General features: G+C 32.4%; 2 protein-coding genes and 1 long non-coding RNA gene across 5 annotated transcripts; all 3 read right to left on the reverse strand.

Moving 5' to 3' along the window:
* Positions 1-368: 368 nt before the first annotated feature.
* LOC18101516 (uncharacterized) lies at positions 369-6,276 on the reverse strand. Of its 3 annotated transcripts, none has more exons than XR_008060002.1 (7): positions 6,131-6,276; positions 5,895-5,994; positions 5,503-5,810; positions 4,401-5,125; positions 3,411-4,203; positions 1,172-2,653; positions 369-1,058 (listed from the first exon to the last, which is right to left on the reverse strand). It is a non-coding gene; the product is annotated as an uncharacterized LOC18101516 (long non-coding RNA). The 3 variants fall into 3 exon arrangements; XR_008060001.1 differs by having other exon boundaries at positions 5,462-5,810; XR_008060000.1 differs by having other exon boundaries at positions 4,401-5,810.
* Positions 6,277-11,823: 5,547 nt separating this feature from the next.
* On the reverse strand, positions 11,824-13,654 carry LOC7488399 (serine carboxypeptidase-like 50). Its single transcript, XM_052455260.1, has one exon. The coding sequence runs from the start codon at positions 13,509-13,511 to the stop codon at positions 12,153-12,155; it is 1,359 nt and encodes a 452-aa protein (XP_052311220.1). The 5' UTR covers positions 13,512-13,654; the 3' UTR covers positions 11,824-12,152.
* A 2,571-nt stretch (positions 13,655-16,225) lies between these two features.
* On the reverse strand, positions 16,226-17,939 carry LOC7488400 (serine carboxypeptidase-like 50). The gene has a single exon (XM_002312404.4). It carries the CDS (start codon positions 17,781-17,783, stop codon positions 16,452-16,454), a length of 1,332 nt encoding a protein of 443 aa, XP_002312440.4. The 5' UTR covers positions 17,784-17,939; the 3' UTR covers positions 16,226-16,451.
* Positions 17,940-20,117: the final 2,178 nt, after the last annotated feature.

The raw sequence follows: 20,117 nt of genomic DNA on the forward strand, positions 1-20,117 counted from the left end.
ATATAGTTGCCCATCAAACCTTCCTAAATCTCATAGGGCATTGAGGCATTGATTAGAATTCTGGTCTTAGGCAGACCGCAGAAGCAGCATTCTGCTTTACGAGGGTCTTTGCCATTTTCACTGTGATCATTGAAAATTTAACATAAGAATATGTGCTTGCCGACAGTATGTCTCTAATATCTCACGAGATAAAATGCCCCCTTTCATGCCCTATCTGATAAGATGGTATAATAATAATAATAATAAAAGCTACACAGTATGTTTATTCTGATTTTATAGATTAAACAGTTTTCTTCCAGCTTTAAAACACAAATAATAATTCTAATTTTAGTAAATAAATGAAAAGCTATCGTAAATTGACTGTGATAGAAATATATCCTCTGCTGAGCGCGCAAGCTTGAGATGAGTTATAAATAAATGTTTATAAATACAACGTGCCCAAACAGATCATAAATCTGGCAGCGTATTGATATTTGCCTCATCATTGAAATCATCTCACCAACTTGAACTACGAAACAAATAAATGTTTCTGAGCAAAGTGAGATCGGTATAATTGGTGTTCTAATACACTTCTTTTGCACCCAGAGAAACCTTTTCCTCACGGTAGTCATAATTCATACGATTCAACTCTCACAAAGTAAGGTACCCACTGCACGAATAAGAAAAAAGAGAGGAAAAGAACCCCATCGTATCGTCACCAACTCAACAGCCTTTTAAGCAGTAGAAAGGCTTCTTTGTATTGTCCGCCTCATTGGCAACTCTGCAACTTAATTTCTCTACAGATGTAAAAAGTTTTACCAGCCCGATTGCCTTTAGAAGGGGAAAGTTGAATTCTGATATGAATATGCAAATACTGGACTACGTTTCCTCCCGTTATTTACCTGGACACCTTTTCATGGACTATTTCCATACATAAAAACGTGCTTTCCCATCCTCTCAACCCGGGACTCCCATTTCACCATGGAGCCCTATTGTAGTTATTTGAAGCCGGAGACCAAACAAAGCTCAAAGAAATCAGCCGACAGACAAATTCCTGGTCTTTTGCACTCTGCGTTAACCTGGGAAGACAAGATGGTTCGATGATTAAGAGAGCACGTTCTTGGGTTAAAAGTCCTTCATTTAGGTTAGGCTTGCATGATCTTCATTGCAAATGATTTCCTAAGGCAATTACCTTGAACCTTGTTTCATTTTAAATGTCTGGGACATTTCCACTGTCCTTGAAACTAGTTATTGCCATGGCGTGTAGCCTAGCAATCCAGAACATCGTACGTAGCGGAAATGAGCCAAAAGAGTCGATGCAAGCAAAGCTGAAAGAGACCCCTCCTAGCAAAAAAGAAAAGGCAAATATGTACCACATTGTCAAAACGACATTCACAAAGTAGTTTTGAACACACTTTAGAATTCAAACTTGCTTTTTCAGAAAACTGTTAACGCTGATGGCAAATGAGCATCTGCAGGAACTAAACAGCTCAAGAAATCGATAAACCACAAATATTGATGTGATTTCAGTATCTTTTTGGAAACAGTCCTAGACAGACTGGAGTAACGCATAGTGGCACGTCACAAGCTGTGTTTATACAAAATCAGTTAAGAAACTAGTTTTTATAGAAGCTTCGTTTTGCCAAGCATATAATATCTGATTTAAGATAAGAACAACATAAATAGGCTTGTTTGAGAAGTTGATAATTAAAGCAAGGGTTAGATCTAAGTCAAATTTGAGTTATTTACAACAGTATACCTCATTTGTGTTCGTAGTTTCTAGCACTAATTAACTACGTAAATCATTTGTGCTGGCCATGTTCATTATTGCAAGTTACTCGGGAGGAATACTAAACATTAAGAGATACGACTAGAAAAAACTCCAAGAACACATGAACCGTTGGATTAGCTCAGGTGTATTCTTGAAGTTTTTTCTTGCATGTTTTTTTTATCCCTAGCGTTGTTCTTACTTAAATAGTGAATATATCCCCAAGCATATTCACTTTCAATTATTCTGTAGAAGAGCTAGCAGAGTCATAAAAATACCTCCAAGGCTAGTTTCTGGAAAGAACAACTTCCATAAAAGGTTTCAAACGCGGAAGTAAAAAAAACAAAAAACTAAAGAAAGAAAAACACCATCCAAAAGCTCATAAATGCTTTTTTCCATGGAAACTAAGTTCTTAAAAAATGCTCGAGTAACTTTAAGTAAATTAGTCTACAGGATTGAGCAACGGCGTCCTCGTCGGAAATATTAAAAAAAATGCCTTGGGCAAAGTCTTTTTTCATAGAATCAGTAGGCCGAAAGAAGATGAAATACACAGTAATGGGACTCATTACAAATATCTTACCCTTGCTCAAGCTAACACTCTTGGATGAAAAAATATGAGGACAACTGGTATCTCTTGATCAAAACAGATAAAAAAAAAAAAACAGTATCAAACCTACTCGCCTTACCACTAACGCAGGCATCTCCCAATTTGTGCTTCTCTTTGAGTCTTTTAAGAAAAGGCAGACGAGTAAAACGAGTGCCACAAAAATATTTCTTAAAGGTGCAAATAAATTGTTTTCTTTCCTCCAGTATTAATGTCATCAACCGCATGCTTCGATTCGTTGTTTACGATCTCATAACCCAGAATCACTTCAGTAAATGCCCACGAATAACTGGCTGACTGCCCTGAAAATGAGATGGTCAAGGATATCAGTATGGATAAACAGACATGGACGCAGAGAATATATATAGTTAGACACAAACATATACATGTGCATATGAAGAGAGTAGATATTATGTACAGCCAAAAATCTGGAAATTAAACAAATATAAGTAAATGTCTAAATATTTGCTTGTTCTCCTTTCTTATTAAGATCTGTAGTGTCCATAAAAACAGGTTTAAAAACTTTAACCACACAAGACCAGACAACAGAACATGCATGCGAGTAAGAATGCTTCGCAATATCTATATCTTCTCCTTGACTAAAAATAGACTTGCACTTATCATCCGCTACTTCTAACAAGCAAAAGGCTTGCACACATCCCTCCAAAAGTTTAGTGCTCTTCTGGAATGTGAGTCAAGCAAGTTCTGCAGCATCTCCAATCCATCCTCTCCTCATAATTAGTAAGAGAATTGCATTTATCATCATTCACAGAATTCACTATGTTAGCATATAGTGCATTTCCATCGCCAAACAATTAAATCCTTTACCCTTGTGTCCGTGGAAATTGTTATTTTCCAGAGATTAGAATTTCAAACAACTAATTGCAGTTTAATTATCAGTCCAGTAGCCAAATGTGCACAATTTATTCTAGTAATCAAGTCTGTCAATTTTAACCATATCTGGTGCTTTGTTTTCCCTTACATAATATAGGTGATATAGGAACTCCGAGAACTTATAATAACACAAGCCAAAATATCAGAAATTTTCAGGGACAATACCTGGAAGATGTTGCTTTCCCAATAGAAATCAAATACTGTCCATCTTCTATTCCAAAATGTGCATTCTGCAAATCAGCATAAGTTTGAGGAAAAGGTTGCGGAAACTACCGTGACTGCACGAACATGACAAGAATGTGAACCCATGTCCTATTATAATTATAAGAACATAAAAGAACTTTATGTTTTCACACAACAGACCAATCATGTGAAAACCACAGTTTTCCAGCTGACAGTGTTGCCTAGTATTTAACCAAGGTAGGCAACTGATAGGTTTATTTTCTTGCAATTCAAGCTCCACTTTGGTAGCAGATTCTTCTGTGCGAATTTTATGACCTAGTTTTTCTTCAGTTTCCAAAGTCACGTCTGGAGAATATAAGGGCAAACTGGGAAAAATTCAATTCTTTTGATGCATATATATTTTGTTCCCTAAATTCACTTATTATGTATGAACTTTCACTTCTTAATTCTTTTGGCATGGTAGAGTTCACATTTGAAAGGGTGTGTGGAGAAGCCCACTGCTCATGAAGAATATCTGGATCAACACAGTTCACACCCATAGCATTTGGAAGACATCCTTCCAGACTTGTAGCTGCTAAAAGGCCTTTCATGTCAGGCTCATCATGCAGTTCCACTGGAAAAAAACACTATCCAAAACAATGGCGGGAAATCTTTTACATGCCAAGAAGACATCAAAATAATTTGTAGCATCTTTGGCATTCACACTAAATTGCTTTCAAGCTGTTTCATTCTCGATTAAATCATGAAAGCCACCAGAACCCATGAGAGCTGATTCCTGCATGAAAGTAAATTGCAAGTCAAGGAACATATGGAATGAAGAGCTAAATAACACCCAAGAGCATGCAGAAGAAACTCTCTTTGTATTCCGAGAACATAGAGATAGATTGCATATTTATGTTATATAAAAACCTCACGAAATTATAAAACCTAAGAAAAAGGATGGAGTGACTTTTAATAACAAGAAAGACATACCTCTTGATTACGAACTGCCAGGCACTTTTCCTCTGAAAATCTTCATGATCAATTTCTCAGCTATTTGCATTGATCTCTATCATAATTAAACCAGCAATAACCCTTGCCTTAAAAGGCCTACAATATTATCATTAAGAAAATGACAAAAAAATATTCTAACTAGATCACATTTTACCCAACAGAAAATACCTGCAACCTGCCCATGCCATGGAGGGGAAAAAATTCAAAAGTAAAGGAAAAGGTAATAGAAGTATGAATTCTCATCAAGCCTGAATAGCTTAACTACAAAACTTTGTAAGTAAAAAATAGCCAAACAATAGCACTGATTCTTTTTTTAAAAAAAAGGAAGAAGAAGAAGAAAAAAAGAAAGAAAAGAAAAAAGAAAACTTCCAAGCAAGAGGAAGACAGCCTTAAGTGAAGTTTCCTATTTTTTTTCTAAATACTGTTAGCTGCTTTCTACGATCAAGGAAATACTGTTTTGCACTGAGATTAAACAGCCACACCCTAAATTCCATAGAAATCCTTTCATGAGAACCCTTGATTGATATAAACAGTTTTAATCCAAACAAATAGGAAGATGGCACATGTCTTTCCTATTTTACTGCAAAAACAACAAACTGTTTTATATGAAAAATGAAACTGAAGAAAATTTTCTTCACCTCAACTCAAGCACGCCTCAATCCCCAGCAAGTTGAGTTCTTCAACCAAAATTGTATTTCTTTCATCTACATCAAGTTTAGAGTCATATTCTCCACAACATAAACACAAATCTTGCTATCATAATAATCAAACCATGTCAGTTTTTATTCTCCCTGTCACCTTTTTCATCCCTTCTACTACAATTTCTTGCTGACACTTACAAAAGTTTTTTTCACACATGGCCAGAGTATTTTGTCACCATCAAGTTTCTATAGCTACTAATTACTGTAATTTTATTTGCTAACATTAAACATCGTCTAGAAGAAAAGGTCTCTTGCAGCAAAGAAATTCTTAAAAAAAAAAAAAAAGTCGATAAAGAGAGCTAACGCAAAAGAATACTCATCTGTCAACACACTCATTACCATATTAAGCAACTTTTACTGATCTGATGTAATTTGCCTACCATGATGGTCTACTTCTTCAAACAACCTTTCCTTCGATGTATGCTTAGATCGAGAACACAATTTTGATATCCCGAAGACGGAATTATTAAACCGGCAACTCGAAAGGAAAATCCAGAATATTTGAAATATAGTAAGTGCCTCACGTTTCTACCCAAAGCATTTCTATATCCTCTCTCAGCTTTAGAGAAAATTACAGTCGTCAACCATTTTCCACTACAACACTGAAATGGAATCTTTAATCAGGGGATAGATAAATAGAGACTTGTAATCGAAAAGAGGCTTCTTCTCGTTCTTCTGGTCACAGAACCTAAATATTTATTTCAGGAACAATTTACCAACGAGACCAAGAGGGGAAACCAAAAATAAAAAGTAACATCATTCATATACTTACAACACCAAATGATTGCATGGATGATAGATTCGGTGCCATTAGAAACAAGATCAAGACATGAGCAGGGCATTCCGAATTAGTATAACTTATGCAATAGAACCTGCAGGAGGAAAACATCAATCACGATTTTTAGAAAGAACAAAAGTAATTATAATCAATACTGCAGTCAATTGGATCTAATTTATGACCAGATTTTATAAAGAAACCGAAGGAAATCTTGATCTCTTAACGCATACCTTGCTTCTCGTTCTCTGCTCTTCGAAACCGACTGTAACACCAGTGTATGCGCGTGTGGAACAAAGAATAGAGAGAATCCAGAGGCGGGAGATATTATTACAATAAAAGCCCCGTAATGCTTTGCTTTCCCGGCCCAGTTCATGAGCCCACGTCTTTTCATGAGAATAGGCCGAAGTCTTTTTTTATTTAGTCACTGAATTTGTCTTGAACAGTCAATATATGCCTCGTATTGTCAAATTTCTCAATTGCATCTTATTCATGTAATTTTAAAAAAAGTAAATTTAAAAAAAAATCAGGTTTTGAGAATAACACCGGTAAATTGTATATTATAAGGTAATGTCTAAAAATGTAAATAATATAAATGAAAGTAGAAGGAATATTGGTGATCAGGAGGAGCGCATGTATATATCTAGAGAGAGAACTAGTCCTAACAAACAAACACTGACTAGGTGGAGTAAATTATAGATTAGTCATCATAGTTTACTAAAATTAGCTAATATACAGGGTATAAAAAAAATAATTAAAGTGCTAAACAATCCATAATCAATGTATATGACCGTCGTTAATTTAACATCATTTTTTCCCCTCTAAAAAATCCTCAACCCCACAGTAAAAAATGCCTTACTCCCTAATAAAAAATTTCCATCTTTTATTTCTCATTTTTTTTCTATTCTTCAAAAAAGAAATACAAAATAACATGGCCACTTAGTTATATAAATAGGGGATAAAACTAAAAAACAGGGACTAAACCATCTAGGTATCGCCCAGTGGTAAAAGTTTGGGACCAAGATGTTTGCTCCCTCTGTGGTCTTAGGTTCAAGCCCTGTGGTTGCTCATATGATAACCACTGAAGGCTTACATGGTCGTTAACTTCAGGGCCCGTGGGATTAGTCGAGGTGCACCAAGCTGACCTGGACACCCACGTTAAACTAAAAAAACAAAAAACAGGGACTGAGAGTATTTTTAGAAATATTATAAAGGTTTTTTAAAAAAATATTTTTTTGTTTAGAAATATATTAAAATAATATTTTTTTAAAATCTATTTTCAATATCATTATATCAAAATAATCTATATATATATATATATATATAATTTAAAATTAAGAAATAAAATTTAAAAATATTTAAAAACATGGTTGGATAACAGTGAAAAACCAAACCTAAATCTATATTTTAAAAATTTTAAAATTAATTAATTGGTTTTGCTGAATAAGTAAAAAGATAACAAGTTATAATTAACGTTATCATTACTGTTTTTTTTTTTTAAAAAAGAAGAAAATCCACACCCCATGCTTTATTTGGAGGACAATTCTGTTCAAGCAAAAACATGGGTAGTGCTTGCAGAGTCTAGGGTTTTAGTCATCCCATCAATTTCTTTTTGATTTGTTATTTTTTCTATTTATTTGCTAGAAAGTAGTTTTTTTTTTGAAAAGTGAATTCCAGAAAAGTGAATTATTTTCTGATGTTTGGTAGTATAATGAAAAATAAGTTGGAAAATACTTTCTAGTGTTTGGTTATGTCATGAAAAATAAGCTGGAAAATAACTTATTAATGTTTTATTTTTCTTAAGTTTATTAAAATAATGAGGAGCAAATCTTACAAATTAAAAGGTTGAATGAGAATGAAATTGAAAAAAAATATAATTTTATAAATTATTTCAAATAAAATAAATAATAATCAAAATAATAGAGATTCAATCTAAAAAAAAAAGATGAAGAAATCAAAATAATAATAATTAACATTTCATAAATTATTTCAAATAAAATAAGTAACAATCAAAAGAATGAGGACCAAATTTGATAGATAAAAAATTTCAATAAAAAAATGATAAGGAAAAAGTAAATAATAATTATAAAAACGAGGACCAAAGTTAATATAAAAATTAAATTTTAAGAGATGAAATTGAACAATAAATATTCAAAACAAAATATATATAGCAATCAAAAGTTTGAGTACCAAATTTGATATAATCAGCAAATAATATGACATTTTTAAATTTTTCACAACTTTCGGAAAGTGTTTTCCGCCCAAATTTTCCAGGAAAACACTTTTCTGGAAACCAAGCCAAATTTTTCTTTGACTGGAAAGTGTTTTCCGTTGACCAACTTTTCTAATGGCAAACAAACACATGAAAGTTTGGAAAGTGATTTTCCAGAAAGTGAATTCCGGAAAACAAACATAGCCTAAGAGGATACTCAACTGAGATGCTATTTTTTGAAGAGCTAATTTAATAAAATAACGAGATGACATGCCCGCGCGCTGCCGCGGGCTTATAAAACAAATACACTTAATAGCGTTATAATTGTGAACCAGCGCTAGATAAGTAATAAAAATTAAAAGTATGATGGAGCAAATATTTCATGACGAAAAAAAAAGTTGTGTTAGTGATCAAAAACTTAGAGACTGAACAAAATGATTTGTATCAATTTACCGTGTTTTGTGAGGAAAAATAGAGTGCTTTCGCCACATGATTTAACTTTTCAGTTAATAAAAAGAAAAAAAAATTACAAAGCTAAATTCTCTACCAACTTAATATTAAAAAAAAAACCAACAAAGATAACTTTGGAAGGAAAAAAACCCATGAGAAAAAATGTTGTAGCAATTGACAATGTTTTGTGAGGAAAACTATAGCGCTTTTCCCAATAAAATAAAATAAAAAACCATTTAGAGAAATATTGTAGCAATCCACAGTATTTTGTGAGAAAAACTACAACGCTTTCCTCATATAATTTAGTTTTACTGTAATTATAATTCTTAACCAACTCAATATTAAAAAAAAAATCGACAAAGATAATTTTGGAAAAAATCATTAAAAAAATCACATGGGAAAACACTGCAACAATTCACAGTGTTTTAAAGAAAAAAATTACAAAGCTAAATTTTTAATCAGCTCAATATTAAAAAAAAAATCGACAGGGAAAATTTTAGAAAAAAAATAACAAAACAAACACAAAAAAAAAATCATGTTGGAAACACTGTAGCAATTCACAGTGTTTTGTGATGAAAGCTACAGTGCTTCCCTACATGATTTAGCCTTATTTGTAATGACTTGTAATTATAATTTACAAACAACTCAATATTAAAAAAATATAATTAAAAAATATAATTTGAAAAAAGTTATAACAAAAAACCATGCGGAGAGACACTGTAGCAATCCACAATGTTTTATGAGCAAAGCTACAATGTTTTCCCCACATAATTAAGCTTTATTACAAAGTTAAATTCTAACCAACTCAATATTAAAAAAAATAAAATTGACGAAGATAATTTTAGAAAAAAATATCACAAAAAAAACACAAAAGAAACTGGAAGAAAACCATGTGAGGAAAAACTGTATCAATCCATAGTGTTTTGTGAGGAAAAACTTGTATTTACTTGTAATTACAATTCTTAACCAGCTTAACATTTAAAAAATAAAATTGACAGATAATTTTAGAAAAAAACATTATAAAAACAGAAAAAAACCATGTGGGAAAAAACATGTAGCAATCAACAGTAATTTTCAAAAAAAGCTACAGTGTTTTCCTAACATATTGTAACTGTAATTTTTAACCAGCTCAATATTAAAAAATAAAATAAAAAAAGATAATTTTGGAGAAAAAAAAACCATGCGGAGAAACACTGTAGCAATCAACAATGTTTTAAAGAAAAAAAATTACAAAACCAAATTCTCAATCAGCTCAATATTAAAAAAAATCGACAAATATAATTTTGAAAAATAAAGAAATAAAATAGAAAAACTATGTGGAAAAACATCGCAGCAATTTACAGTATTTTAAAGAAAAAAAATTACAAAGCAAAAATTTTAACCAGGTCAATATTTAAAAGGTAAAATCAACAAAAATAATTTTAAAAAAAATAAATGAAAAAAAAAGAAAAAATAGGAAAGTTGAAAAAAAAAAGGAAAAAAAAGAAAAAAAAGAGGAAAAGTTAGCAAAAAAAAAGAAAGAGAAGAATCACTGTGAATTACTGTTGTAATCCACAGTGAAATGTGTGTTGGGGAACATTAATTCCCCCACACCATTTAGAGTATGTTTTAATATTTTAAATATTTTAAATAGTATAAATATAATTTTTTTTATTATATATATTTTAATAGAAACAAATCATTTAAATTAATAAAATAACATTTTAAATAGTATAAATATAATTTTTTAATTATATATATTTAATATTTTAATAGGAAAAAATCATTTGAAAATTCAATTATTTTAAAGTGCAGAAAAATAAATGCTTTATATTTTCTTCAATGAATTTAATGTTATTTTTTTCACATAATTATTTTTAATTGGTTTATTTTTTATGTTGCTCCCACTTTATTAGTTTTGTTTTTTTGAAGAAATATATAAAAATAATATTTTTTTTTAAAAGACATTTTAATATTTTGTTTAGCATTTCCTTGAAAAATATATATATTAAAAAATTAAAATAATATATATTTTTATTTTTACCTTTTATTTAGCACTGACTTTGAAGTTGCTGTAAGAGGGCTGAGGCCGAAGGGGGGAGCAAGATATATCTATCAATGGCTCTCAAAGACCGGTAGGTTCTCTGCTGGATGCCCAGTCTTTATTACAGCCCTCAAAATCAAAATCCAATGGCATCATAGTACGGGTCTTGTGCTTGTAAGGGTTGTTCATGAAAGTGATTCGAGTTCACAGTTTTTTTGGACCAAACTTCTCTTCTTGCATAACCCATCTTTCCCTCTTCAGAAACCCGCCTCCAAACGCCATTACATAGCCCATTCCATTGCATATTTCAATTCTGTTATTTTTCTTTTTTAATTTGTGAACTACTAATGAAGACACGTTTGGGCTGGAGCTTGCAACAACAATATTTTGCGCAACATGTATACTGTTCTTGCTACATGGGTGGTTGTTTGCAATGAGGAATTTGCCCAAATGCTAATCTGTGGTCTTCGTAAATTCGCTTCTGCAGTAATCTTTCTAGGGCTTAGGGTTTAAGATATTCCTATGATTTGAATTTTTGTAGAGTGAATGTGACGGGGGATTCGACCAAGGAATCCCTAACTTGATTGATTGGAGCAAAGAAGTTCAATGTTTGCATAATCCAAAGTAAACGTCGCAGATAAATGCCCGGACACGTTGAGGTCCTCCTTCGGGAGCTCCTCCGTTGAAGGGTGGTCTCATATTCCATTGCCTTGTGTAGCAGCGTCGCTGCCTTTACAATTTGGGACTGGCCATGAGACATAGATTCCAGTTTCTTTTCAATTTTTATCCCGTGTTTACTCAATTACTGTTTGTTTTTTGGGCCTTCAACTTTCAGTTGCTTGATGGAGAAGAGTTACGTTCGGCATTGTTAAATAAGACCATGGATTGATTGCCCCCTGCCTGGATATTCTTTCCACTTACCAGTGAAAGGGAAATGTTGCACAAGCAGTAGGGACTTGGGATGAAATGATCAAGTCATGGAATGATTTGAAGTCTACAAATAGAGTTGCAAAATAGTCTCGAGGTTAAAAATATTCGGTGGATGGATCTTCCCTGTAAAACTATAAAAATTAAGTGGTTTTCAAAATCAATATGCTACTGAGCGATGCTATAGAGATACCATACCAGTTACATGTATGGTGAATTTCCCAGGAACCTTGAGATTTCATATGGTAAAAGGTGGAGTGTGTCTGATGACAATCTGTCGCGTCTACAGCAGCATCTATGGATGGTAGAATGGATAGAGGAAATTGGATAAGATGTTATTTCAGTTTTATCTCCTCTCAATAACGTGTTAATTCAAATAAAAACAAGATCCAGCAGATACAATCCCATCATGTTGTTCAAACAAAAACATCACTTGGATGGTGCTTGATAGATGAAAACGAAGCGTGGGATTTGTTCAATGCAATGTCTGACACGAAACCCTCTCCTTGCAACAGTAACAGTAGTAGTAGTAGCAACTGATTTCATTTCAGAATGCCCCTCTGAAGCGTGGGATTTGTTCATTGCAATGCCTGACACGAAATCCTCCCCTTGCAACAGTAGCAGTAGTAGCAGCTTACTGATTTCAGAGTGCTCCTCTGGAATCTGACACGGAATCCTCCCCTTCCACATTAGCAAAGACCCCCCTTTCCAGGACCCAATCCTCTATCATAGCCTGAGAATTCACTGCTTGGTCAGTAGGCACAAGATGCCCAGCCCCTAACACCACAGCATTGCTAAAACTCCTCCACTTCTGCACATACCCAGCAAGCACACCATTTACTTTCCACACCTTCCTCTCAGCCATCAAGTACTTCCCTATCCCTTCCCATTTCATTGTCTTGACCCAAGCCTCTGTTGAAACCACTCCATCTCTCAAATCAAAATGCCCTTGATACAAAAACACGTTACTCTTCTTAACCAAGAATTCCACCATATACTTAACGCTCTTCATTACATCTTCATGCAATGCTTCCCCCACCGTGTCACTACAATCCTCAAAAACTATAGATTCATTTGCCTTCAATGCAACCTTCACTTCGGCTAGTTGCATCAATTTAGTTACCAATTCTGTTTCGTAAGGCACTTTTCTAGTGAAGTCATACAGAGTGGCTAGTCCTGTCATGTTTTGCAACAAATTCAAGACCCTACTTCTTGCATCTGTTGCCTCACTCCAATTTCCCATTTTAACCAACTTAACTGCCTCCCTTTGAGCTTCTTCCAGTTCACCCTTTTGTCTCTCATTGATCAATCCAGAAAAGTAAGCATTCAGGGCATGAGTTTTGACTTGTGTCACCGGATCCGTTAACCCATTACCTATAGCAACACCTTTCAGATTCACTTGTTTCGCCGCAGGCAGCTTCGTATTCTTCTTCAAAATGTAATACCCAATTGCAGGAACATACTTTCCTGCATAACTCTCTCCGGTTATATAAATCGGGCGAGTCTTGAACACTGGGTCTAGTTTAATAAACTCAGAGATGGCGGCGAAGAGATGCTCAGCAACAGTGTGTTGATCTCTTGGTATCTCTTCAGGGCTCGAAGCGATACTAAATCCGGTTCCTATTGGGTTATCGATGAAAATTAGGCCAAAAATACGGTTCCAGGAGCCTAAATTAGGCTGAAGAGCAGGGTGGTCGTTGTCTTGCGAATCGACAACGCGATAAGGGCCAAGTTCAAGGAAGTTTCCAGTCATGGAGGAGCAGCCAGGGCCACCTTGGAGCCAGATGAGAAGTGGGGTTTGGGAAAGAGGTGAAGTCGGTTTTTGAGCCTCGTAAAACGTGTAGAAAATAGCTGAGTTGGTTTTGGGTTTGACAGGGATATAACCTGAATTTGTGGGGAGAGCTTCGTTTGGGAAAATAGAGGTGGGTGTTGATGATGTAGCTGAAGGATGGTGGAGGAAGAGGAAGAGGAGGAAGAGGAAGAGGACTGTCGTTGACTCCATTAGCGAAGGAGGACTGAGTTAGCGGAGAATTGTTGATCTTTTGTTGTTTAGGTTTGTCTGATCTGGTGGCTTTGATAGTTGTGACCAAAGAATCTTCGGTCCCGCGTGGAGGGAGAAGTACGACGACAATAATGTCTTGAACAAAGCTGATTAATTGTAAAGAGCATCTCCGAGGGAAAGATGCTATTTTGAAGAGTAAAATAGTATTTTGAATTCAATAAATATGGTTTTTTTTTGAAAAAAAGTTATTTTAAAGAATAATTGTATTAAAATGAAAGAAAGAACTATTTTATTTTTTAAATGATTTTGTTTTTTTTTAACATAGTTATATTTAATTGGTTTATTTTTTATTGGCTTTAATTTGTTGGTTTTGTTTTTTTAAAAAAATATATAAAAATAACATTTTTAAAAGAGAAAAGGTATTTTAACATTTTATTTAGTTTTTTTTTTCGGAGCATGTAAAATTATTATTAAAAAATATATTTTTTTATTTTTTATTTAGCACACCCCTTGTACTTGCTTAAGGAGGGATTAGCTTTTGCTTTTAAAATGCTAGAGATTAACGTTAACACCAAATATATTGGTCTGAGATATCCATGATTTTTTTATGATCGTTATTAAATATTTTTTCATAGAATTTTAAGAATGCATATCTGGTATATATTCCACTAATACTTTTTTTCGAAATAATTTTAAAAGCCAGCTGTATTGCCAGTTTATTTCATTAATTGCATTAAATTTTATTAGTTAACTGGATCAATTATTTATATATTTAACCAATAAGAATATTTTAATAACATGTTTTTCCTTATAATTGTTTTATGAATTTTAGACTTATACAACTTTTTTATACATACTATCTTCTATGATGTATTTCGCAAATTATTTTAGAGACTTGATCGAAATCAAGTATATAGTTGGAAAACTTATTTGTAGTCTCTATTTTCTAAGTTTAGTATCCAATTTATCAATATTATACTCCATGTTTTCACATTTTACTCTAATTTATTTTCCCTTGTTTTTTCTTTTCATCTCGGTAGTCAAATCTTCTTTTTTTATTAGTTGCATCTTTTGTAGCCATGCCTGTATATCTAAGCTTTTTTTTTCATCTATATTTTTAATATTTTTTTTCTTTTTAATTTTATCATTCAATGTTATGCTTTTATTGATTTCTTGTATTGCCATTATTTTTTTATGGTTTAGCATATTTTTAACAATTCTTTATAATTTTTTTAATGTAACATAAATTAATTTTTTCTTAGTTTACAAATAAGATTTTTTAAAAAATTTAATATTGGGAGGCATTTTTTTTTGTGTAGCCCTACTCAAAAAATAAAAATTCTTTGATTTTGTTCAATCACTTCTCTAAAGTATTTTATTATTGTTTCATTAAATAAAATTTTAGTTCTAATAAACAAATTTATTACATATAATTGAGTTTATAAACCATGTTTAAAGATCAAATATTTATTTTTACATTCATTTTTAAACTTTTTCAATTTGGTTAAATATTATATAATTTTTACTTGATTTTCCCATAAAATGATAATACTTTTTTCTAACATGTGCATTCTTGCATGATATTTTTTATTTGATTTTATCCAATTACTTTTCATATATATATTTATTTCTATTATCATTTTATTAGGTAAAAAATTAACTAATAAATAAAGTTATTAAACACAATTAGTAACATGATCCATGTTGCAAGATTAAATATTTTAAACTATATATATCTTTTAATTTTTCTAGTCTAGATTTAAGTTATCATCAACAATTTTTTTGAAAACCAAATCTAATTTTATATTTTGAAATTTTAAGTGTATTAACTAGTTTTATTGAACAAATAAAAAATAAAATAAATTATAATTAACGTTTTGAAACTCACGTTTTGCTGTTCAAGAAAAAAAAAATCCACCCCCCCTGCTTTTTACATATACACCACGCATCTCGACTAGGGTTTGGAGGGCAATTCTGTTCAAGCGAAAACGTGGGTAGTGCTAGCGGCGTCTAGGGTTTGAGTCATCGCATCAATTTCTTTTCGATTTGATATTTTTTCTAAGAGGGCTGAGGCAAAAGGGGGGAGCAAGATATATCTATCAATTTTAGAATTGGATGTTGCTATGAGGAACGTTGGGGAAATATTTGGTCATGTTGGGAAAACTTAGATTAATTTGGGATGAAATGAGCGTGTAGATTTCTCAGGTCTCTGTATAATGCCAGCTAAGAAGGGAACATGGAATGTAAATGATGAAACCGTGATTGCAAATGGAGTTATAGCCAGCTACATTCTGGCCTTCAACTTTCAGTTGCTTGATGGAGAAGAGATACGTTCGGCATTGTTAAATAAGACCGTGGATTGATTGCCCCCTGGCTGGATATTCTTTCCACTTAATTACCAGTGAAAGGGAAATGTTGCACAAGCAGTAGGGACTTGGGATGAAATGATTGAGTCATGGAATGATTTGAAGTCTACAAATGGAGTTGCAAAATAGTCTTGAGGTTAAAAATATTCGGTGGATGGATCTTGCCTCTGAAATTATAAAAATGAAGTGGTTTTCAAAATCAATATGCTACTGAGCGATGCTATAGAGATACCATACCAGTTTATGGTGAATTTCCCAGGAACCTTGAGATTTCATATGGTAAAAGGTGAAGTGTGTCTGATGACAATCTGTCGCGTCTACAGAAGCATCTATGGATGGTAGAATGGATAGCGGAAATTGGATAAGATGGTATTTCAGTTTTATCTCCTCTGAATAACGTGTTAATTTAAATAAAAACAAGATCCAGCAGATACAATCCCATCATGTTGTTCAAATAAAAACATCATTTGGATGGTGCGTGATAGATGAAAACGAAGCGTGGGATTTGTTCATTGCAATGTCTGACACGAAATCCTCCCCTTGCAACAGTAGCAGTAGTAGCAGCTTACTGATTTCAGAGCTCCCCTTCCGCATTAGCAAAGACCCCCCTTTCCAGGACCCAATCCTCTATCATAGCCTGAGAATTCACTGCTTGGTCATTAGGCACAAGATGCCCAGCCCCTAACACCACAGCATTGCTAAAACTCCTCCACTTCTGCACATACCCAGCAAGCACACCATTTACTTTCCACACCTTCCTCTCAGCCATCAAATATTCCCCAATCCCTTCCCATTTCATTGTCTTGACCCAAGCTTCTGTTGAAAACACTCCATCTCTCAAATCAAGATGCCCTTGATACAACAACACGTTACTCTTCTTAACCAAGAATTCCACCATATACTTAACGCTCTTCATTACATCTGCATGCAATGCTTCCCCCACCGTGTCACTACAATCCTCAAAAACTATAGATTCATTTGCCTTCAATGCAACCTTCACTTCGGCTAGTTGCATCAATTTAGTTACCAATTTTGTTTTGTAGGGCACTTTCCTAGTGAAGTCATTCAAAGTGGCTAGTCCTGTCATGTGTCGCAACAATTTCAAGACCCTACTTCTTGCATCTGTTGCCTCACTCCAATTTCCCATTCTAACCAACTTAACTGCCTCCCTTTGAGCTTCTTCCAGTTCACCCTTTTGTCTCTCATTGATCAATCCAGAAAAGTAAGCATTCAGGGCATGAGTTTTGACTTGTGTCACCGGATCCGTTACCCCATTACCTATAGCAACACCTTTCAGATTCACTTGTTTCGCCACAGGCAGCTTCGTATTCTTCTTCAAAATGTAATACCCAATTGCAGGAACATACTTTCCTGCATAACTCTCTCCGGTTATATAAATCGGGCGAGTCTTGAACACTGGGTCTAGTTTAATAAACTCAGAGATGGCGGCGAAGAGATGCTCAGCAACAGTGTGTTGATCTCTTGGTATCTCTTCAGGGCTCGAAGCGATACTAAATCCGGTCCCTATTGGGTTATCGATGAAAATGAGGCCAAAAATACGGTTCCAGGAGCCTAAATTGGGCTGAAGAGCAGGGTGTTCGTTGTCTTGCGAATCGACAACGCGATAAGGGCCAAGTTCAAGGAAGTTTCCAATCATGGAGGAGCAGCCAGGGCCACCTTGGAGCCATATGAGAAGTGGGGTTTGGGAAAGAGGTGAAGTCGGTTTTTGAGCCTCGTAAAACGTGTAGAAAATAGCTGAGCTGGTTTTGGGTTTGACAGGGATATAACCTGATTTTGTGGGGAGAGCTTCGTTTGGGAAAATAGAGGTGGGTGTTGATGATGTAGCTGAAGGATGGTGGAGGAAGAGGAAGAGGAGGAAGAGGAAAATGACTGTTGTTGACTCCATTAGCGAAGGAGGACTTGGTTACCGGAGAAATGTTGATCTTTTGTTGTTTAGGTTTGTCTGATCTGGCGGCTTTGATACATGTGATGACAAAAGAATCTTCGGTGCCGTGTGGAGGGAGAAGAACGATGACAATAATGTCTTGAACAAAGCTGATTAACTTTAAGGAGTGATTAGCTTTTGCTTTTTAAATGCTGTTGACACACGAGCTAATAAATATATTAGTTTGAGACATCCACGATTTTGTGATGATCTTTATTAAATATTTTTTCATATGATTTTAAGAATGCATATCTGGTATATTAGAGTAAATATATTCCACTAACACTTTTTTTCGAAATAATTTTAAAAGCTAGCAGGTTTGCCAGTTTATTTCATTACATTAAATTTTATTAGTTAAGTGGATCAATTATTTATACATTAACCTCTAAGAATATTTTAACAACATGTTTTTTTTATGAATTTTATCCTTATACAACTTTTTATTCATACTATCTCCTATGATGTATTTCCCAAATTATTTTAGAGACTTGATCGAAATCAAGTACATAATTGGAAGACTTATTTGTAGTCTTTATTTTCTAAGTTTTGTATCCAATTTATCAATATTATTGTACATGCTCTAGCATTTCACTCTGAATTTATTATCCTAATTTTTTTCTCTTTTCATTTTAGTAATCAATTTTTTTTATCGATTATATTTTTGTGCCAGGATCATGTACTTGGGTTTTTTTTTTCATCTATACTTTTAGTTTTTTTTCCTTTCAATTTCATTATTTAATATCAAATTTATGTTGATTTCTTGAATTTTTTTTTATGGTTTAGCATATTTTTAACTATTTTTTATGATTTATTTTTAATGTAACATGATTTATTTATTTTTTAGTTTACAAATAAGGTTTTAAAATTTTTTTTCTAATATTGGGAGGCATTTTTTTGTGTAGCCCTGCTAAAAACAAATCTTTGATTTTGTTCAATCACTTCTTTTCTCTAAAGTTTTTTATTATAGTTTTATTAAATAAAATATTAATTCCAAGAAATAAATTTATTACATAGAATTGAGTTTATAATCCATGTACTTTTATATTTATCTTAATTTTTTAATCTGATATTTGATTAAATATCATATAATTTCAACATAAAATAATAATATTTTTTTTGTAACATGTGCATTATTGCATGATATTTTTTTATCCAATTCTATCAAATCTAATAAAAATAATCCTAATAAATAAAGTTATTAAATATAATTAGAAATATGACCCGTGTTACAAAATAAAACATCTTAAATTATATCTATCTTTTAATTTTTCTATAATTCTAGTTTAGATTTAAGTTATCATCAATAATTTTTTTTTATTCATTAGCATATATGGTTTCTTATTTATTTAATTAAATATAAGCATCAATTTTTCAATTTAAAAATAAGATTTTTTTTATAAGAAAGAAAGACCAATAAAAACAGTTGGAAAAACCTAAATATTACCTAATACTCTTTTTATTTGTTTTTTTTTTCTTGTTTGTTCAATTTTTTTTGTTTTGTATTTTTGTTTTTTTTTCCCCACATTTTGTTTTCTTTTTTTTATGGGCTTTACATGTTTTTTTTCCCCAAGATTATCTTCTTCTTTTTTTTTTTTTAGTTCTTTTTTTTTGTGTTTTTTTTTTAAATTATCTTTGTTGATTTTTTTTTATATTAAACTAGTTGAAAATTTAGTTCTGTAGTTTTTTTATTTAAAACATTATGGATTACTATAATATTTCCCTACATGGTTTTTTTTTTTTTATGAATTTTGTTCTTCTTTTTCTTCCAAAAAGGTTTTTATCGGTTTTGCTTCGTTGTTTTTTTTTTTAAAACATTGTGGATTGTTACAATGTTTTCCTACATGGTTTTTGTTTTCCAAAAGTATTTCCCCACATGTTTTTTTTCAAAATTATCTTTGTCGATTTTTTTTTTAATATTGAACTGGTTGAGAATTTAGTTTTAACTTTCCCCACATGTTTTTTTTTTCATTTGTTTTGCTTTTTTTTTTTTTCCAAAATTGTCTTCTTCTTTTTTTGTTTTTTTTTGTGTTTTTCTTTCAGAATTGTTTTTGTTGATTTTATTTTTTTAATATGGAGTTGGTTGAGAATTTAGCTTTATAGTTTTTTTCTTTAAAACACTGTAGATTACTACAGTATTTCCACACATGTTTTTTTTTCTTTTTTTATAATTTTTTTTTAAATTGTTTTTGTCGATTTTTTTTTATATTGAACTGGTTGAGAATTTAGCTTCGTAGTTTTTTTTCTTTAAAACATTGTGGATTGCTACAGTGTTTCCCTGTATGTTTTTTTTATGAT

This window comes from Populus trichocarpa, chromosome 8 (assembly GCF_000002775.5).
Source record: "Populus trichocarpa isolate Nisqually-1 chromosome 8, P.trichocarpa_v4.1, whole genome shotgun sequence".
In the NCBI taxonomy this organism is placed as follows: Eukaryota; Viridiplantae; Streptophyta; class Magnoliopsida; order Malpighiales; family Salicaceae; genus Populus; species Populus trichocarpa.